The 19956-nt window shown below is 42.2% G+C and overlaps 1 protein-coding gene across 9 annotated transcripts in view; it reads left to right on the top strand.

The window, feature by feature from the left end:
• The window catches only part of COP1 (COP1 E3 ubiquitin ligase), a 131033-nt gene that overhangs the window by 84393 nt on the left and 26684 nt on the right, over positions 1 to 19956 (top strand). For all 9 annotated transcript variants that reach the window (XM_075096844.1, XM_075096843.1, XM_075096840.1 and 6 more), the window contains 3 exons: positions 9659 to 9776; positions 13651 to 13775; positions 14895 to 15055. In XM_075096844.1, the coding sequence (XP_074952945.1) occupies positions 9659 to 9776; positions 13651 to 13775; positions 14895 to 15055 (404 nt within the window). The remainder of the gene's footprint in view (positions 1 to 9658; positions 9777 to 13650; positions 13776 to 14894; positions 15056 to 19956) is intronic.

The raw sequence follows: 19956 nt of genomic DNA, 5'->3' as shown, positions 1-19956 counted from the left end.
CCAGAAAGGTCAAAGTTTCAAACGAGTTCTAGAGAAATCTGTTTTGCTTCCCTCTCCCATCAGAGCCCTTTTCTCAACTGATTAAGATCTCTAATGTTTTATGTCTCCTCCTTCTCTCCTTAATACGAGACAAGTTATTTAGGGTGGAGGTTTTATGGGCTGCGATGTCAAAAGCTTTAGACAAGTCAGTAAAAAAATGTCCCTAGTGTGTAAAGAACATTATCCATAACCTGGCAAATGTCATCTGTAACTTCAAGCCACAGGGAATCTGTCGAATACAAAGGTTAAAAACCCAGTTGGCGGTTCCCATCAAGGCTGCTGTTCCCTTCATCTCTTCAGCAGAGGGAGATATAGATCTTTAGTGAAATGCTAGTGTTGATGTTCTTTTTTTTAAAAAAAGTACATTTGGTGTTAGTAAGAGGTTAAAATCACTGGCTGAAGCAGTGTATAGTCTTTGCTGCAGAGCTCTGTCAAAATATTTCAAGTACTAACGTGAAACCCTATGCTGTCACATCCCTGAACCTTTCCTTGGTAGAAGGAAAGGTAGTAAGTGCTTATTGTGCTGTTAGTTTTGCCAGAGATTAAACTGAGGCTACCGGATGTGTTTAATCTAACCTCATCTCTCTTTAATTCAGTTTTCACAGAGCGGACCGTTCTCATGTTGCTTCCTTTGTCATTGTCTGCCAAATGGAACACTGTCAGGCATTTTCCTTCTCAAAGCTATGCTCTTCCTTTGTTTAAATGAAAACCTGGGCTAGATTTGTGTTGGACTCCCTAAACATGATTTTTTTGGAGGCTGGATTTGTATTGGATTCCCTAAATAGGATTTTTGAAGGCTGTTGCCTATCATCTGTATTGCAGTGTAGGAAAATGAGATTGAATTGTCATCCCCAAATATTCATGTGCCTTCATCTGCTTTAGAAACTTGCTTTCATCTCCTCACTAATGTCACAGGGTCCGTGGCTTCCTCACTTAAAAGTTGTGGTTTGTTTTTTTTTTAAAGATTTTGCCACCAGCAAAATAAATAATACAGACCTTGCTTAATCTTGTATAGTTTTCAGAGCATGCTGTAAGGAAAGAGCACACAGCGGAGCCTTTGACCTGCAAGGAAAATATCTATGGAATGCTTTTCCAAAGCTCAGTTGCTCTTTGGGTGGCCGTTGAATTTTTGACACCTGTGAAGACAGGGTGTGCAGGAGCTCCCTGGGAGTCTAGTACAATGGTGTGTGTGAGACCACTTTTCTAGACAGAACTCTGATAGCAAACATGAATGAAGTACTGCATCCTAAATCATCTCAGGAACACACATGAAATACAAAATAAGGGCATTGTTCCAGCTTGCTGCTGTGGACCAGAGCATTGCTTCTAGAAGAGATTGCTGAGATTCCCCCAGGGCAACAGAAAATGGTTATTCAGAGAAAAACTGTTCCTTGACGGCAAAGGGAACTCCAGATAACGAGGAGGAAAAAGAAAATGCATCAAATGGGTAATTTTGTCTTAGTTATAGAAACAAAGTACTTGCAATTTCTGCTGGAACAGAAAATAGTGAATACAAAGCCATATCCAGCAAATATTTTAATGTGCTTGCACAATGGCTGTTGGGATCAAATTTTTGTGTTTTATTGGGGATTTTTTTGTTGTTGTGGGGTTGTTTTTTGTGGTTTTTGTTTGGGTGGTTTTTGTTTTGTTCTAGTTGGGTTTTGTTTTTCTTTTTTGAAGGGAAGGTATATACAGGAAAAAAATACCACTTAGCTTTGCCTGTGCTGCAATGTTCTACAGGGAGACGTTGGGGTGAAATGGATTTATTTCTGCTCTCTCCTCCTCATGTGATTTGTCAGGCTGTAAGTGGAAAACAGCACACTGCATTCTTCAGCAAAATGCTCCAGATAGTTTTGTCTGTCAAAGGTCCTTTGCTTCAGGCTGTATCAAACCCCCTTTTAATCCCCTTCCTTACAGTAAGGGAAATGGTTTGTAAAGAGGGCACTGATGTCAACTCACTGCTGTTGATATTTAATTTCTTCTTCAGAAAATTCTTGTGTTAATTTTTGGTGCAGCGCTTTGTTCACTTGAATTCAACTCCACTTTGTTTCCTGTCACTGATGTGTTGTCGCCTTTTCTCTTTTCCCAGAGCACTTATTTCCTTTATGTAGCGGAACCTGTCACATTGTCTTCTCTCCCCAAAATGGTTGTGATAGGCCAAAGCCTGTGCTGATCATATCCCATCCCGGTATTACTCTGTCAAGTGAAATAAATATCTTTATAGTGTTTCACTGGCTGGGAGGCTTCCTCACCATTCTTTGTCGAATGCCCAAATGCCACCCTGCGTTTCTATTGTTAAAACAAAGACCCCCTTTTTTTCCCTCCATACACTCTCTTCTGCCCTGGAAGAGACCCAGGATTAAAAATAGCTGGTTTTTGTGGTCCCTGAATGAAGGTTCACCTGTCTGGAAGTAAAATTCAGCTCAACAAAAGATGGAGTGTTTCTGTGCTACGTCCTCAGTCTTCTCTCTGGAGCAGGACCCACATATGGATGTTCGAACTCCAGTCTGTCCCTCTGCTGTAGCGGAGATTAAATCTCCACCCTAAACTTTCTGAACAAAGTTACCTCAGTCACATGAAAGTCTCTGAGTGCTGTTGTTTGATAGTACAGGCTTAGAAACAGTTAAAGTTCAGCAGTTCTCAATTTTCTTTTTTTAGCTAGTAAGAAAAAAAAATTAGAAACTAAGGTAGTGTGGCAATGCCTCATGCCACCCCCATCATGTGGGAGTAAGTAGACAAAACCTGGAAGGTCTGAGAAGCCAGAAACTTGTGCAGCAAAGCATAGCCTAAACATTAATGCTGTAATGTTGAGAGGTGGGCTAATGCCTTTCCTCTATGTCAATAGCAAATAGCTTAAGCAAATTTGGGTTAAAAAAAAAAATCTCACTAATTCTTTGACATCAGTGTACTTTTCAAGGCAGCTGAGTGAGGGAGTGGTTTACAGAATCTCTGTCTTTGGAGACGCTCAGAGCTTGACTGAGTAGGACCCTTGAACACGATTATTTGACTTGGAAGTTGAATCCAGCTTTGCACTAGTCCCTCCTTTGTGTGGGAAGTTGGACTGGCTGGACTTCCAATCTATGTTATTGTACAGCTTTCAGGGCTCTTGGGCAAAAATGGATTTCAAACAGAAACTGCACTCTGCGTAGGATTAAGTTTCAGTTTGGGCTTCCTCATTACGAAATCCTGAGCGGTCTTTTGACCAGCCATTGATATCAGTGCTGTTGTGGTTTAGCCCAGTTGGCAACCAAGAACCACACAGCTGTTCCCTCACCATCCCTGCACCCAGCGGGATGGGGGCGAGAATCCAAAGATCAAAAGTAATAATTGAAATCTAATAATAATAAATTGTAATGAAAAGGAAAACGAGAGAGAAATAAAACCCAGGAAAAATAAGTGATGCAACTGCTCACTGCCCAGCCTGCCTGAGCAGTGATCACTGTCCCCTGCCAGCTCCCCCCAGCTTACGTACTGAGCATGGCACCATATGGTGTGGGATATCCCTTTGGCCAGTTTGGATCAGCTGTCTTGGCTGTGTCCCCTCCAAGTTTCTTGTGCACCTGGCAGAGCATGGGAAGCTGGAAAAGTCCTTCACTAGTGTAAGCACAGGTCAGCAGCAACTAAAACATCAGTGTGGTATCAACATTATTCTCATCCTAAACCCAAAACATAGCGCTATACCAGCTACTAGGAAGAAAACTAACTCTATCCCAGCTGAATCCCGGACATAATGCCTTTGTGGGGAGGCTCTGTTTCCTGGTGTGGAGGTACATAGAAGATCAACTAGAGAGGTTCCACTTCCTCATTAGTAGCTTTTTAGTTAGTCTCTTAGTATGCGTCTTGTTAGATGGCTTTGAGGTCAAGGAAGTGTTAAGACTTTTGTAGATTTCCTTTAATTTGAGAGAAAACCTATATTAAAGCATTTAATCTTCAAGGTTTGGATTCTGATACCAGCTGTCTGTCTCTTCTCATATTTCTGAGAAAGAGCAGCATTTGTTTACCTGGCCCCTGTTCAGGTTTCTGTAAGGACTGAGGCATCTAATGTGCCAAGTCATTTTCAGTGTACTGCAATACAGCACACTGTAGTACAGTGTACTACTGTTGATTGGAGTTTGTTTTTAAATCGGGATGTTGTCCATTTTTATCTCCTTCCTCTTTCTTCTCAGTAACAGAAGAAGAAAAGTTTTTAACAGTGAAAACTGAGGTTGTATGTGAGCCTCCTGATTCTGTTTCCATTTTTAGTATAGCCAAAGGCTTTACCTCTGAGGATTCAAGCTTTCTTTTTAAAGCAAGAAGTCACACCAAGCCTGGCTGAAAGAGACATTTAGTTAACCCATCTTGATGTTACTGTTCTGTTGTTCTACTGCTGCTTTATCTGTGTTCAACAAAAATTCATTAAGGTGGCTTGCCCTCTCCTTCATGGCGTGCCACTTAAGGGAATGACAACATGTAGTCTCTCCTTTCACCCAGAGACCTTGAACACAAACTTTGGTTTGAACCACTGGGCTCTGGACACTTGAGGGCATAAGGATATGATTATATTCTCCTGTTAAATAAGTTGCCTAGATACAATTCCAGGTAGCTTTGAAGGCTTCGTTCTGACCACTCTGTGTGATGAGTAGCCTTGCTTAATGCTTGATATACAGAGTAGAAACAAGTGAAAGGAAAGGTCAATTTTTATAGGTAGATGTTTTAATATAGATAATTGGATTTCATCTAACCCCTTCAATATGTATTGAGTAGCAGGGACTTCCTTTAGGATCTCTGAAATCATTTTTTAACCAGTGAAAGTAGAAACAGAATCAAACTCCACAAAATCATGCCCCTCATCTTTCTGACTAAAGATATTTTGTGGGCTTTTTTGTGCCCTTTTTTTTGTTGCTCTTTTGGTTTCTTCAGGATAGTGTAATTGGAGGCAAGCACAGATATCTTGCTCCAAATTTGCTCTGATTCAGTTTAAATCCTGTTTAACAAGTCATTTAAATACACCCCTCAGACTATAAATGTTTCTTATTCTTACTAGTGATATACAGAGTTCCACTAGTGAAAACAGGCAACCTTGATGCAAGCTTGAAATTCATATGGAGGAAAACAGACAAAGCTGAGGGAATCATAAGCTGAGGACATGTGTAATTAGATGCAACAAATCAGATCATCATAGCCAAAGATGCACAAGAGAAACACATTAGAAGCTAAGCTCTAGCCTGTGCTTCTGTTTGGCTATAGCCAAAGCATTAATATAGGAAGTTAATTTGACCTCTGAGTTTGGTATTGAAGATCTCTTTTATTAAGAAAAAAAAAAAAGTCCAAAATGTGCTTTGATAACAGAAGACTTCTAACCCACCACCTAACATCTGGCTCCCCTCCCTACAACTTGGGTTTTGAGTATAGGCATCTCCTTGGCTGTAACATTCATCTGATACATAGTAGCAAGCGCCACTTACATTCACAAGTCTATAAGCACTGAAAAACCTGAGTAATGTAAATTACTTATTTTTTGAATGGATCAATAATCTAAATATTGAACAGTTGAGAAATATGCATTTCTAAATGATTGAAACAAGAAAAAATGTCATTGATTCTCTAGCAATTCAGTTTTCTAGAGGAGAGCTACAGAACCTTTGTATGTGGCTCTTGGGGCTCCCTAGTCATGACATCTATTGAATATAAAACTGTTGCATTGCAGGTAAATTTTTCTATTGCTGTCTTTGCCTTGATATCCCTTCAAGTGGCCAGGGGAAAAAAGCCTTGTGGGGTCTGCGAGTTAGCTTGTGCAGTAGACTGGTTAATGTTTGTGGTGCAGATGAGTGTGAAGTGCATGCCGTGAGATGTGGATGTTGCTGGGTACCTGGAGAGTGAAATCACTCTGCTTTTTCAGTTGTGTGTGTTGGTACCCTGGAGGTACTGGTACTCAGTGAAACAAACTGCTGCTGTATGATGCTCTTTCCTAACCCTTGTCTACTCTTTCTGGGGTTGCTACTCCTCAGTACACTTAAGAGCTTTGCAAGAGGTGATATGAGCCTAAAGCCTGCTGGTAGCAGCTGTTTTCTAAATGTTATTAGCAAATCAAAGTGTAAGGAAAATCATTTTTGCAAAAATAGTCTTTGCATTTTAAAAATAAAATCCAAGAGCAATTTCATCTTTCTGAAGAGCTCTGAAGTTACCTAAGATGCTGCTGGTTCCATTAACAATTCTCAGCTCTCCTTTTTTTTTTTAGAAGTTTTTTACCTGATGTCCTAATCAGGAACTGATCATGTAACCATATCATCAGTTCATCTCTGTGTCCCTATCCCTTCAACCAAGCTGAGTCCAAGGACTGAGATTGAGAAGGTATTGATCACTTTACACTGTACATCACAAAACTGTCCTTCCCGTTCGCCTTGCTCCTGCCAGCTGGAGTGTTGTGAGTTTGAGCTGCCAAGCAACAAGGGATGCTATCCTTTGCTGATACAGGTTATATTTACTGATGAGGTGGTGAGATCTTTTGGAAGTTAGGAAAAGTCTGAATTCTTGATTAGTTGTCACTAAACGGCTTAAAGGTGAAAGCGGCAGCATCTTAAGGGAAGTAAGCAGTTCCTGAGCATTCTAGAAAAGCACTATTTAAAAACTTAGACTTGTGGTTGGAGACCTCTAAGCAGCAGTGGCAGAGCTTAGCTGCCCTTTTTGCCTTCTGAGATCACTTTAAAAAAAAAAAATATGGCCTGCCAGCAAACATTTGCATTCAGAAAGCACAGCAGCAGAATTCTGTCATGCTCGGCTTCTGCAGTGACATTGAACTAGACAAGAATTGCTTCAGAGTGTTTAATTTGTTATGGTGTGTGTATATATATGTTCTTTCCCATTATCTCATATATATTTCAATTAAGCCTGAATGCAGAAGAAAAAGTAAAGCAGTGAGCTGTTGCTGCCAAAGTGTTAGGCGTGAGGGTTTTAGCTGTGGAAATGTCACTTCCAAGTTGAAATTGTTCTAAGTGAGTTTTCTGGTCAGGGTGGAAACTGCAGATCTGAAAAAAAAAAATTGCCAAATGATTATTTTAATGCTCACGTTTGAGGAACAAAACAAGAAGCAAATACCCCTGTGTGTTGCTGGTTAGCGGTGGAGTATGCTCCGTGGCCTTCCAGGGATGCCAAGGGCAGGACCCAGCCGTGGGACACCAGCTGAGCTTACAGGCTCTTACAGAGTTCGGAAAGTGTTTGATTCCCCTCAGTGCCCACTCTGTTTTCCTTATCTTCAGCTGGCCTTTAGGATTAATTTATTTTTTGAGCTTTCTAGAGCACCTCACCTTGGACCTGCTGGCATGCCCAGGATGTTGCCAATCATGGACAATTTCAGCTCATCAAATTCCACCAGGCAGGGCTGCTGCCGGGGTACCTGGGAGTTGTATTCTTCTCATTTAGCTTCATTTTTGGGCTCTCTGCTTCCTCAGCAGATGGCATTTTTATCATGTTTTCAGAAAGTCCATATGGCCTACAAGAGCAAGTATCTTTTTAATTGTAAAACATGACCACCTGTTCTGATTCTAATGAATGCAGTGAGCATTTGTCTTCATATATCTACTTTAAAATAGCTGCTTCAATTGAATTTAAAAAAACTTCAATTGGGCGCCAACATTTTGGCTGCTGAAATAATCAATTAATAATTAAGTGGCTAATTTTAGAACCTACAGGCCTTGCCCATTCCCTCAGACTTGTGATCACAGCAGACAGTGATTGATTGCCCTGCCGATGCGGAGAGGCACATGCAGTGCTGGGGCGAGATGCCGGCAGGCTTTGAGCTGTTTATTGCGATATGTAGAAGGTGAATGCAACTTTGCGTCTCTGCCCTGCAAATGGACTTGTCTTTCCTGCTCTACCTCTTTCCTGTCTGCGTTGCTCCAGCTGCTCACACACAGCCATCTGCAGGTACCCCTTTCCCTGCCACCCTCTGAAGGATGAAATATAGTGCTCAAAAGGTATCCTAATGATGGGCCAGCTGGAGAGGAGGTTGAAACTGTGAGCAAAAATAGGCTTGAAAGGCTTATCCACTAACTGTTTCCTAATAGAAAGTCCTGCTAGAATCATTCTGCTTGTTAAAATATCAATTGCCAGTTAACTGTTTCATAGCTCCTACAGCAGGTACACTGGACAGATGAGAAAATATGGAGTTTTCTGGCTCAAATTTTCAGAGAGTTGGAAGGGACCAGGATGCCCAGATCTTGATAAAGGAGCGTTAATGCTTAATTCCAAGTCGTTTTGAAAATCAACCTCTTTATTGAATGAGCCTCTCACAGCACCATCTTGTTCTAGAGCTAATTAAAATCCCCAAATGGTAGCAGCACTCTGGGATTTTGGTCAATAATGTTGGCTGTTCGGAGGGTTAATGTTTTGGAGGTAGAAGAAACAGGAGCATTTGAAAGAGTGCTTCGGGGTACAGCGCTTCGGGGTGCAGCACTTCCCAGCGTTTCAGTGCTAGCGGTAACAGATGTAATAGCTGCTGGGTTTCAACACAATGGGGTAATTCGACAGCTCAGTGTAAGTGGTGGAGAAAACTTGCAGTGGCTGCTTGGAATGTCCACTTTTACACAGCGAGGAGGGAGAAAGAATCCTCTTACTGGAGAAGTCTCTGAACCATTCATATTAAGGAGACAGCAAGATGCTGGAAGCAGTTAGAGAGGAAGGCAACTTGCCTGCTTGCTTCTTTTTACTGAAAGTGTTTCTGACACAGCACCCCTGTCCTGCCATGGCCACCAATTAGCCTGTTCATATGGGGGAGAAGCTCCCCTTGCCAGTGTGATGGTGGTTGCTTGTAGCCTGATCGATGTAAATCCAGTTATCTCTCAAACCACATGGGATTTTGAGACAGCTGGGTGTTGTTTGTAGGACTGAGCCCTGCTTTGAAACGCTGTGCAAATACAAAAATATTTTTCTATTTTCTTGGGAATTGACACTTAGTTGTGCAGAAAATAACACGTATCGTTAATTCTGTTGTGATCCTTCTTATGTGGTTGTGGCACTGCTGCACATCTGTGAATTAAGTCTTAAGAAGAACTGGAATCTAGTCTGTTCTCTCATTAGCAGAAATGCTACTAATCTCTTGGTAATAAAATCAAAGGAGAGAAGCAAAAAACGGAAGTAGGGAGGTTACCCATTTAGGGTAACCATGAGAAATTTAATCTCAGTTTTCCACAATCCCATTTAAGTAGCAAACAGGCTGAATTTTCAGCCCAGGGTTCTTCAACAGTTTTCAGGAAGGGACAGATTGAGGAAGGAGAAAGGGATGCAGGAAATTGGAAATGGTAATTAGAGTGGCTGGGCAGGGAGCCAAGAAGGCAGGCAGGAGAGGCGAGAGTCCTTGTAGTTGCTGGCTTGCACATGGGCCAAATGGAGTTTGCAGGAGGATACATTTTCCCCTCGCTGACCCTTTGAAAGGCTGCTTGGACCTTTACAGACTAGATTTTGGGGCTTTTTTTAAGAAGGCTGCTTAAATACTCCTTTGCTATAGTGCAGACTGTTTATCCTAGATGAGGCTTTTAAGTGAGATGTTGAAGTTGCAGGCAGGACTTTTGTGAACTGACTATTAGAGGTCCAATGTATAGTTCCCACCTGATTAAATTTTGCACCTCTTCTTTCTCATCTCCAGATCACTGTGTTCACTACTACGATCTTCGCAACACTAAACAGCCAATCATGGTGTTCAAAGGGCATCGCAAGGCAGTCTCCTACGCAAAATTTGTGAGCGGGGAAGAAATCGTGTCTGCGTAAGTATTGCCTTTTATGTAGGCTAAAAACTTTGCTTTCCGGTGCTCTTCAGGGCCGTCATGCAAGTTCACCTGCGTGGGTGGGTGCGCTCACTAGCTGCTGTGCTTTTGGGAAGCAGATTGTTGCTTTTTTTCTAAGACAAAAATAGAAATTCTTTCCTAGTGTCACTTGGTTTTGCTCTGTCTTGTGGAGCCAAGATGCTCAAAAGGAATACAAAGACAACTAGATGCAGCTCCTGAGTACAAACCCTGGCTTTGGAAAGCTGCAGGTGGACTCTCCTTTTACAAAGTGTCGTGTGTGGTGAGGATGCTCCTGACCAGAGCTCTGCTGTGGAGAAGGCTTCTGGCAGAGCCCTGAGGATAGTAGTCTGCAGTAAAACACAGCTGATGAGTGACGGAAGTGATCAAACAGTACTCTGTCTGAAGAGGAGGTTTAGCCACAGCCTGAAAGCAACTTGTATAGGACTGACTGATCTGTTCTCTGATACTTTATTAATCTGCTCTGTGAAGGCGGTTTTTAGGATTATACTTGGGTTAGAAAGTAGACAAGGAGAAGTTGTGTTTTGTAGAGCTAATGGCATGCAGCTTTTCAGCCAGGGTAGACGATAAGGTCTGCTATGGAGTCCCTGAAGGATAATACTCTACACCTTATGTTCAGTTACGTGGCCAGATGTGTCTGCCCCAAAGCCAGATGTGTCTGCCTCGGTTCTGGGTAGGTTTTTAGTCACGTGGGAATGAGCGTGTCTGTCAGATCACATAGTGAAAGGTTTGAATGACTGTCTAGAAGCCTCTTCAATAAACTAGACGTGAGGCCCTCTTAAAAAGTGGGAATATACAAGAAACCTTGGGGGTTCCAGGGGGATCTTTGATCTCAGCATGCTCATGTGTAACATCTGAGGGCTGCAGGGATGGATCACAGGAACAGATCTAGTCCCAGAAAGTATGCTTGCTGCCTTGTGATTATCTGCTGCCAATGATTATCTAGCTTGGCTCTGTCCCGTGTTTTCAGTTTGCTCTAGAAGCCTGGAGCCAAAGCGGAGCATTTTAAGGTGTATTCAGGCTGCAGGTGAAGTTACTCTTAGCTGAGCTGTGTGGTGGAAGATTCTCTGATGGCTTCTGTTACTGTTTCTATTTAATCAGTTCCTTTCTTCTTAATACATTATAAACCTGTAAGGTTGCAACTTCACACCTAGAACACAGAGAAAATGAAATTTAATGCTTTGAACCAAATCTGGGTAAAAGGAAAGTATTTAATAGAAGCAGGAGGAGGCTGGAAATGTTTTACAGGCATGATTGAGTGGGGCATCATCCGTGGGATGCTTCACAACAGATTGGCCCTGTCCTGCTTGAACTGACTGTCTGAGAAAGCTTATTCCACAATCCTGGGCAGAATATCAATAGAGCTGTCAGACTTGGACAAGCAACAACAGGGTGAGGGGACTAGCTGGAGGGTTCACAAAACTTTTTCTGTGTGAACAAAGACATGTGAGAGAGTAGGTTATTTTTCATGTCTGTCTTTTTTGCAAATTGAGGAGAGGAGACAGCAGTAGTGATTCCCAAAAATCAAGCACTGATTTCTTTTAAGAAAAAATTATCTGTGTATTCAGATTCTCTAGATTTCTAGCTAAAGCTGTTTTATAGATTGCATTGATTTACTTTGCCTTGTAGAGTTAGGTTTTGACCTCAAGGGTGTTCAGAACTGCCTGGTATTTAGCACAACACATTGATTGCAGTGCTGATTTACAGAGAGACAGATTTAACAGAGCAGTGCATCCATGATATTTTTTTGGAGAGGGTATGAAACCAGAAAAGCAGTGTAACATCAGCAGAATCAATGGCCTTTTCCTCTCCTCACGGTCCAGTGGCAGATAATTTTCTTCTTTTACAGCATGCTTATCCTAAGCAATGCAAACATGGCTAGAGCTTGATGGGAATTTGTTAACAGTAAAAGCATTCCATTAGTAATAGACTTTAAGTGTTTTTATTGTAATGAAGAGATCTAGAATGTACGCTACTAAAATATAAAGGTTAAATGCCTATATGTATGAGGTTGTCTTGGTGGGTTAACTAATAGCAGAAGCTGTCACAGGTGTCTGACAGCTTGTAGACCGGGGAGTCTTTTGCTGCTTTACCCTGCCTTCAGAAAAGTTTTTAGCTTCTAGGCAACTCTGAAGCTTTTAAAATCAGCTTTTTAACAATACGGCTGCCCTAATAGCGCAGAAGGTACCTCCTTGTACTTGTGGGGCAAAAAAGCATTAGTATATACCTTTTGCCCTTTCTATGATCTATGCTGCTACTGTGATAGGAAGGAAGGGAGAGTGAGCAGCAGCACAGAGCAGGGATGGATGTAGAACAAGCATCAGGCAGAGAAGCTGAATACTCTGTTTTAGGGCCCTCCTTGGTCAAGATCTGGGATGAGGAAAGCACTGCTGCTTAATTCACAGTATTACAGATAAAGTTTATACCTCCATTCTGATCTGACAAATGACTAACAAATCTTGCTGCAGCTCCCTTATCACTCCTTTGTCATCCCAGCTGTCATTGAAGGCTCAGATAAGGTTTTTACAGTATAGTAAGAGGTGCATCTCTACTCTTTTGTGCTATATTTTTAGGTAAATGTGACATTGGTGCTGGGCTAACTTGTTACATCTTTGGTAATATTTGATGGATATTGGGTGGCATTTTTTTCCCTTCAGCTCCTAATATTCAGAAGGCAGCAAGGTTGGGTGATGTGACTTGTAAAAGGCAAGCGTTACCTGCCTCCCTTTCCTCCCTCCCAGGAGGCTGACAGGTTCTGCTCCCAATCTCATCCAAATCTAAGATCAGAACAGCACTACCCATTTTCTCAAGGGAGGCTTCACGGGGCTCTGGTCTCGCCACATCAGTGTTTCTTTACCTACTGTGGAGTGTATTGCTGTAAGTCAGTGAGTGACAGAATATCAGAGCCTGGCAATTGCTAGAGAATAATGCCTGGCAAGTGAAGAGGGCCTTGTGTCTCCTCAGGTCTGGGGGAGGAAATTAATCCTGTATCTCCCAGACACCTGGCATCTTCCTATTTCAGTTGAGCTCTGCCAGGCAGGGCAGACTACATCCACCTCCTTTCTTTTGCTGAAGGGAAAATGTTTGCTCACAGTAAATAGAAAAACATTTTGAAGTCAGGTATGTTTGTATCTGGGGGAACAATGGAAAACATCTATTTTTATTTCATCCCAACAGAGTTTGTGTATTTTTAATAGTAATATTTAGCTTTGCTGCCAAGGTGAAAAAAGCAGAAGTTGGAGATGTATATCTATGCAGTCTCCATTACACATGAAAAAAATCATATCAATTTAATGCTAATAGCAACTCTGAGCCCCATAAGTTTTCATATGCTGCTTGGTATTGGGCAGGAGAAGGAGAACATGCTTTCAGGGCAGCTGGAGAGGGAGGAGGCTGCATCCTACATGAGTTCAGTAAAGGCATGAATGAGAGTTGCAGTCAGCATGGAGAAGGGAACAGATTTTGTCCATACTGTAGAAGTTGAAAAAAAAAGAAAATACTCAGTGTGTCCTGGATCTGCAAGGATCTGGAGGAGGAAGCGATGGCCCAAAAGCTGCGCACGGTTCAGTGGAGGACTCTGTATTTGATAGGAGAAAGGAAGAGTAATACTTGGGGGAAGTCTTTTATTCAAATGTGTAATGTGTTTTGACAGGCTTCTAAAATAACCTGATACCTTTCAAACTCAAGCTGAGTTGCACATGATTGAAAGTGGGATAAATCTGGAGTGCACTAAGGCTTCCTACATTTACATTGCAAGTAGGGTGTTAAGGAGCAAGGTTGCAAGCGAGGGGTACCTGCCATGTGGCAGCAGGGTAACTTTAGGTATTGTTTTCAGGTCAACAGACAGTCAGCTGAAGCTGTGGAATGTAGGGAAGCCTCACTGCTTGCGCTCCTTCAAGGGTCACATCAATGAGAAGAATTTTGTAGGGCTTGCATCCAACGGAGACTACATCGCCTGTGGTGAGTAGAGCAACCATTCTGACAAATACTAATGGGACTCCTCAAAGCTGGTGCCTCTCCAGTTGCAAAGCACACCTGCAGTTGTGCTATGTAGCTGCATGGGCTTTTTAATAGAGGATTATTATGAACTTCCACCCTTCTTCCCTTCCCAGGGAATGGTGTAAGGAGCCCTGACCTAAGGGGGTCTATACTTGGTTTTCTCCCATTTCAGATGAGTTCTTCATATATGATGATTCAGACTTGAGTCACCAAAAGTCAACTGCTAACATAGCCACTGTTGATATCACTTATGTCTTTCAAGTTTTTCAGCTGACACATCCTCATGCATCTTTCTAAGGAAGGATAGTAGCCTGGACCACACAAGTGGTCTTGTACTTTTTACTTGGTATGACATTCTGCATGGCAAAGCACTAATGCCCTCATTGTGAACAGCTCCCTAGAAAACTAAATCATCCTGAAGCAGTTACTGCTTTGGTGGCTTCTGTCTTTTCACTGCTTAAGTTGGACTGTTGAACCTCTGTAAATCCACAGGTCTTGGTGGGAAAGCAGTGGCAGGCTTATTGCTGTGGGATGAGCAAGACAGCTGTGCCAGCACTGAAGGGAGGACCTTAGCTTGTGTGTACTCTGATCTCTGTACCGCTTGCAAGGCAGAAATTGGGACGGATTTCTAAATAAAGTCTGCACGCTGTCTAGTCTCTCTTACTTAATTCTCCACAGACCAAACTGTCGCACTTGATTATGGCAAGCAAAACTGTGACAGTGCTACCTGCCTCAGAGCTGTAATGCTGAGCAGGCTGGGTGTAGCGGTGTTTCATGTGGTAGTGTAGATGCTCTGCTCTGCCCTAAGGAAGTTACGGGGAACAGTTGGGATCCTGTGTGTTTTGCAGGTGTACTGTATACTGCAGTTGTCTTGTAATAAAACCTGGTTCTGTTATTAAGCATCGTGAAAGTTTGCTGTGGAGCACTCCCAGTTGCCAAGGCACCGTGAGCATGATAACTACAAGGTGGAAATGTCTGGTCTTGTCTTGAACAGTGAAAGAGCTAAGAAGCCTTATTTCTGTGCCTGCTACCAAACCTAATCTTGGTTTTGGCTTTTTGTTTTGTTTTTATTATTTCTAGGAAGCGAAAATAATTCCCTTTACCTATACTATAAGGGCCTCTCAAAGACACTGCTGACGTTCAAGTTCGATACCGTCAAAAGTGTTCTGGACAAGGACCGGAAAGAAGATGACACAAATGAGTTTGTGAGTGCTGTATGCTGGAGGGCACTACCAGATGGGGTAAGCTTTCTGCTCAGGCACCCATCTGGGTGCAAAAGGAATGCCTCCTTCTTTCTCACTAAATAGCATTGCTGAGGGTTTGACTGCACTTGGTATTTTCCTGTTCATGGGTATTGCAGATCAGCGTGAGAATGTGAAGATCTGCAGGGTAACTGAAGGGCTTGTGGGGTGCTGAAGAAGAAGGGACTACTGTGCTCTTAACTCTTCCACCTGGGTGTTTGAATTTCTCTACTTGGCATCTGAAATCCCAAAAGCAGCATTGCATTTTTGGCACTTAATATTTTTTGTGGGTGCATTAGCAGGTTTCTTTCGTTGGTTTAATGAAGGCACCTGCAGATACTTGCTGTGGAGCCTTATCTCAATGTTACTGTGTCTATATGGGCTTGCTCATTGAAACACAGCCCCTGTGTTTAAATGAGTAGATATGTAAAGGAGGCGAGCCCAGGCTGCAGTCACCTCAATGACTGTTCCAGTGACACTTAATTCATATATGTAGTGTGTGTACTAATGCTGCAGGCAGACCTGATGCAGCTTTTGTGAGAGTGGCCTTTTGGCATGAGGTTGCTCTGGAGAATAAAATGCTGCTTTTAAATTCAGAGTGCTCTTGAAAACCTTGCATAAAAAAAAACCAACAATACTTGAGCAAGTAACTCTTTTATGTACAAGGGGGTACAGATTAGATATTTAGTGGGCTTGTTGGGAGTGGAGGAGAGGAGCTCATCCGAAATAGTCTTCCAAGTAGCTAAAGTGGAACGTTGCCTAATTGATGCTCTGAGATGTTGCATTCATAAAGATAGTGTTTTGGAAGGGTAACATCTACCAATATGTTTCTGTATTAAGAAACTGCCCCCACAACTGGTGATTCAGTTGTCACTGGCATAAACTTACTTCAGATAGATGCTTCTGAATCAAAAAAAAAAATAAATCCAAGTGGCTGAAGTTGCACTTTTAATTCAAAAGTAAAAAGTGGGCTGTTGTGGTTGAACGGTGGGCATGAGACTAAGTGATGTAGGGTCACCAGCTTCTTTCTGGCTGGGGATTTAGGAGGATTTGGTATGCACAGGTGTCATGTCTTAGATGAAGAGTGGCTGTTGCATAATCAGTCTTTACACTGGATAAAATTGTGCTGTGGACCCTGTGTGTCCAGAAATGCCCCCCCCCCCCGATCTTTCTTTACTGCAGTGTTGGGTTATCCTACCCACTGACCTCCTGTGCAGCTTTTCTACAGGCAACAGACTAACAGTGATGTCTCACCCCTGCACTTATTTCTGTTGCCATTGCTCCTTCTCAGCCTTTTTTCTGATTAATGTGCTTTACTCTGCTAGACCTTCTGCTTAGGTGGCTGAGAAACTTTTGAGCGGTCACCAAGGGCTGTCAAGCAATTCTTCATAACCAGTTTGAAAAATATTGTGCAAAAATGTAATAGTTAAATTAGGCCCATCAAGACTGTACCAGACAACATTCAGGCTTCAGTGCATTAAGCAGCATTCAGAATACATTGCTATCCTGACCTCCCCCCCCACATCATTCCTCCACTTCTCACTGGGCCTCTAAATTAGCCTGTTTCTCCCGTGGCAGCCACAGTACCTGGCTCTCGTTTGTAAAGAAAGCAGCAAAAATCTGCCTGTGATCTGAGAGCCACTGGCTGAGTGTTTTGCTTCTGTATTTTACCTCTGCCTGTGGTGCATGCCATCCTGCTTTACGTACTGAGCAGGCAGCATCACTTTCTTTTGCCAAGAGGCCTTAATGCTTCCTTGCACCATATCTCCAGCCCCCCTGGGAGAAGTACTCTTCACCGGTGCAGCCACACATCTCTCTTCCCTCTTGTACCAGCACAGCGGTCCTTTCTGACCTAATTGAGACTTTGCTCATGTTCTTAGGAAATTAAACTATTGCACAGCCAAATGTTGCTTATGTCCACAAAGTCTTGCTCAAATGATGAAATTTTTATCCTCCATTTTGATAATGTTTCTTAAATTTGGCATAAAATTTTTCAAATAAGCTTTGTGTATCCAGGCTTTTCTAAAAGCTGACACATCTTTTAATGATGCTTGGATGAACTAGGGAAGGCCTTTGCCTCTCAGTGCTATCAGCATCTGTGGGAATTGGGGAACCCACAGCCTATTTGTGGCTTAATTGCAGACTTTGATCCTGGGTGAGTCACTCTGCTGTAGTTTCCTAACTCTAAGAGTTACCACACCTACCTTTCACCACTGGCAGTGATCACGCCTGCTCTGCTGGAGGGTGCGTGCATTGAAGTAGCTCCAGCCTAGCAGCAACACAGAGACCAGCGTGGGCTGGGAAACCTGCCCCAGAGCCGTGGGGAGCACAGCAAGTAAGCTTTATACTGCTGTGGGTGTGCTGTTCTCTGTGCTTTGCTGGTCTGGTTCAAAGTTGTCTCACTTGTCTCCATGCCATGGTCGCTGGGCAATAGCTTCAGTTTGCTACCTGGGGTGTTTCCAAGGGGGGAGATGCGGGCGCTGCATGCTGGCATTTCCCCAGAGCTCCCCGGTGGAGCAGACTCTTCTTGGTTTCCCTATGGTGTTGCTCTCAAGGATTGTTCTTTAATTAACCTTTCAAGATGAGATGAGTAAGTTTCAGTTCTGTCAGTTATCTTGGGAAGCATGAGTATATGTACTCCTTCACTTCATGTACTTAAGTGCAAAATCTTGAATCCTAATTAAAACTTTACTAAAACTTTCAGATGAAATGTCATTGATTCTTTCTTAAATCTATTTTTGTTATTCAAGCTTTTACTTCCTTCTGAGCCAAAGTCAAGCTGTGCCAGCAGCCCTTGCCAGAACCCATCTTTTTTCTTTCCTCTGTGTTGGTTTTCCTTCGCTTAAGATGATGCAGGGACCTTTTTGCTAGAGCTGTCACCTTCCCAAGTGCAGAGGCCCAGCCAGCACCTTCTTTCCACGTGTCAAAGCCATAACGAGGGAGAGAAGTTGTTCTCCGTAAGTGCTTATTAGCATTTTGCATCAGGCTCACTCACTTTTCAACTCCTAGGTGATGTTTAGAAATAAACGCTAGCTTGTAGGTTAATAGTTTTATTAGACTTTTCGGAAAAAAACCCAAGCAAACAAAAATCTCAGCAGGTACATGAGGAAGCAAACCTTTGCTGTGCTTCTTTCAGTGCTATGTTTTTGGACAAAGGTAAATAAGCCGTCTAATATTTTTTAAATAGCACTTATTTATAACTTATGGGGAAAACCATTTTACTTTTACTCATTTTACTCTAAAAATTGATCAATACTTAGAAGTAGAGAAAGCTTCAGGACACTTTTGGCCTAAGTGACCTGATAAACTTGAGTTAGACACAGAGATGCATTTCAGAATCTTCCCTGAACCTAATTCTTTTATTTCCCAAGTCAAGGATTTTATAATATACCTGTGCTAGCCTTTGTTTCTGGCACCTTCACAAGATTTAGCCAGCCTTGTTTCAAATGTGAATCTGGTTTCAAGACTGGAAAATACATTCTTCTATTTCATTAGCATGTAAGCAGACAATGCATATAGGGATGCCCTTGCGTAGGAGAGGAAATTATAGTAGTGGTAGGAGCTCACTGCAGCTAGGTGGGATAGAGATGTGTTATCTGTCTTGGGAGGGTCACTCCAGTTTTGTCTAGGTCTATGGATAGTAGCTGGAGGAGATTGGTTTGTACTTCATTTTTCCTTATGTGTTTGCCATATTGCAGTTTGAAATGTGCCTTCTATAGCTGTGTTAAATAATTGCATCTCAAGTAGTCACTTTCCCAGTCATGGTTAGTGTTTCTCAGAAGGAAGTTGTCAAAAGAGAAACCAAGGCTGAACCTGCTCCCAGGACAATGAAAAGGTATTACCGCTGAACACAGAAGCAATTTGATTATGTAGATTAAGCATGGCTCAATCTATCATAATCACTGTAAAGAAGCCATTTAATTTTGTACCTGTTTGCATGAGTATTCATTACTGCTGATAAGCAGGTTAGCCAGGGAAAGATTTCTCAAGCAGAAATGTCAAGGCTTTGATATCAGTGAGGAGATGCAGATAAAGAGCAGGAGAATGCCATGCAAATTAGCTTAGGTACAGCTTTATGTACATATATTTTTTCTTTTAGAGAGGTAAAGAAGGGAAATCTATTGAGAACAGCACTGCAGTCTTTAACCAAATCATCTTGCTGCAGTGAGCAGGTGGGTGGTTGTACATGCTGCATGGATGCAGAGGTCGTCTGGCACTTGGGAGGAAGGCTGTTGGAGCAGTGGCATGGCAGTGCTATGAAAGCATCTCCTCTGCCTGACAGGAGAGAGCAGAAACCCATGGCTGTTTTTTCACCTCATTGTTGCTCTTCAAAAGTAATTTTAATTTAGGGGAGTCTCGAAACAATTGTCTAGCTGCAAGTGAGAAGCAGGCTGTGGGACTACAGGCTTCAGATTGCCTTTAGGCACTGTCATATGATGGAAGTATCTTCATAATTAGTCTTGCATCTCTGAACTTCTCTCTTTGTTAATCTAAGAGGATGGAAATATTCCTTTCAAATAGGTTTTTAGTGCATCACTTCAGAAAACGAGCTTTTCTTCTGTTTAGTTTTCCTTTCCTCTGAACATTCAGCTTTATTTCTTAATGACATGTGGCTTGAATTCTTTAAATAGAAACCTATGATTGTACCGCAGTAAGCTGGTCGCTTAATAGGGGTGTAATCTTGTTCACTGATGAAAAGTAGCCATCCTTTGTTTCCCAGTAGCCTAATAAATGGTACATAACGTCCATAGGAGCTAGTCAGGGACTCTGATAATTTACAGTCAGCAAATTGGTTCCCTTCACTGGAATTAATTTAGCCAATACAAATTATTTTGGGAAGTGATTCATTGCCATTTTAAAGCGCTAATTAATTTGGATGACATATGAACATTAAAAATGAA

Source organism: Phalacrocorax aristotelis, chromosome 6, assembly GCF_949628215.1.
Source record: "Phalacrocorax aristotelis chromosome 6, bGulAri2.1, whole genome shotgun sequence".
In the NCBI taxonomy this organism is placed as follows: domain Eukaryota; kingdom Metazoa; phylum Chordata; class Aves; order Suliformes; family Phalacrocoracidae; genus Phalacrocorax; species Phalacrocorax aristotelis.
Note: the sequence above shows the minus strand (reverse complement) of the source record. Positions and strands in the feature narration are given on the sequence as shown.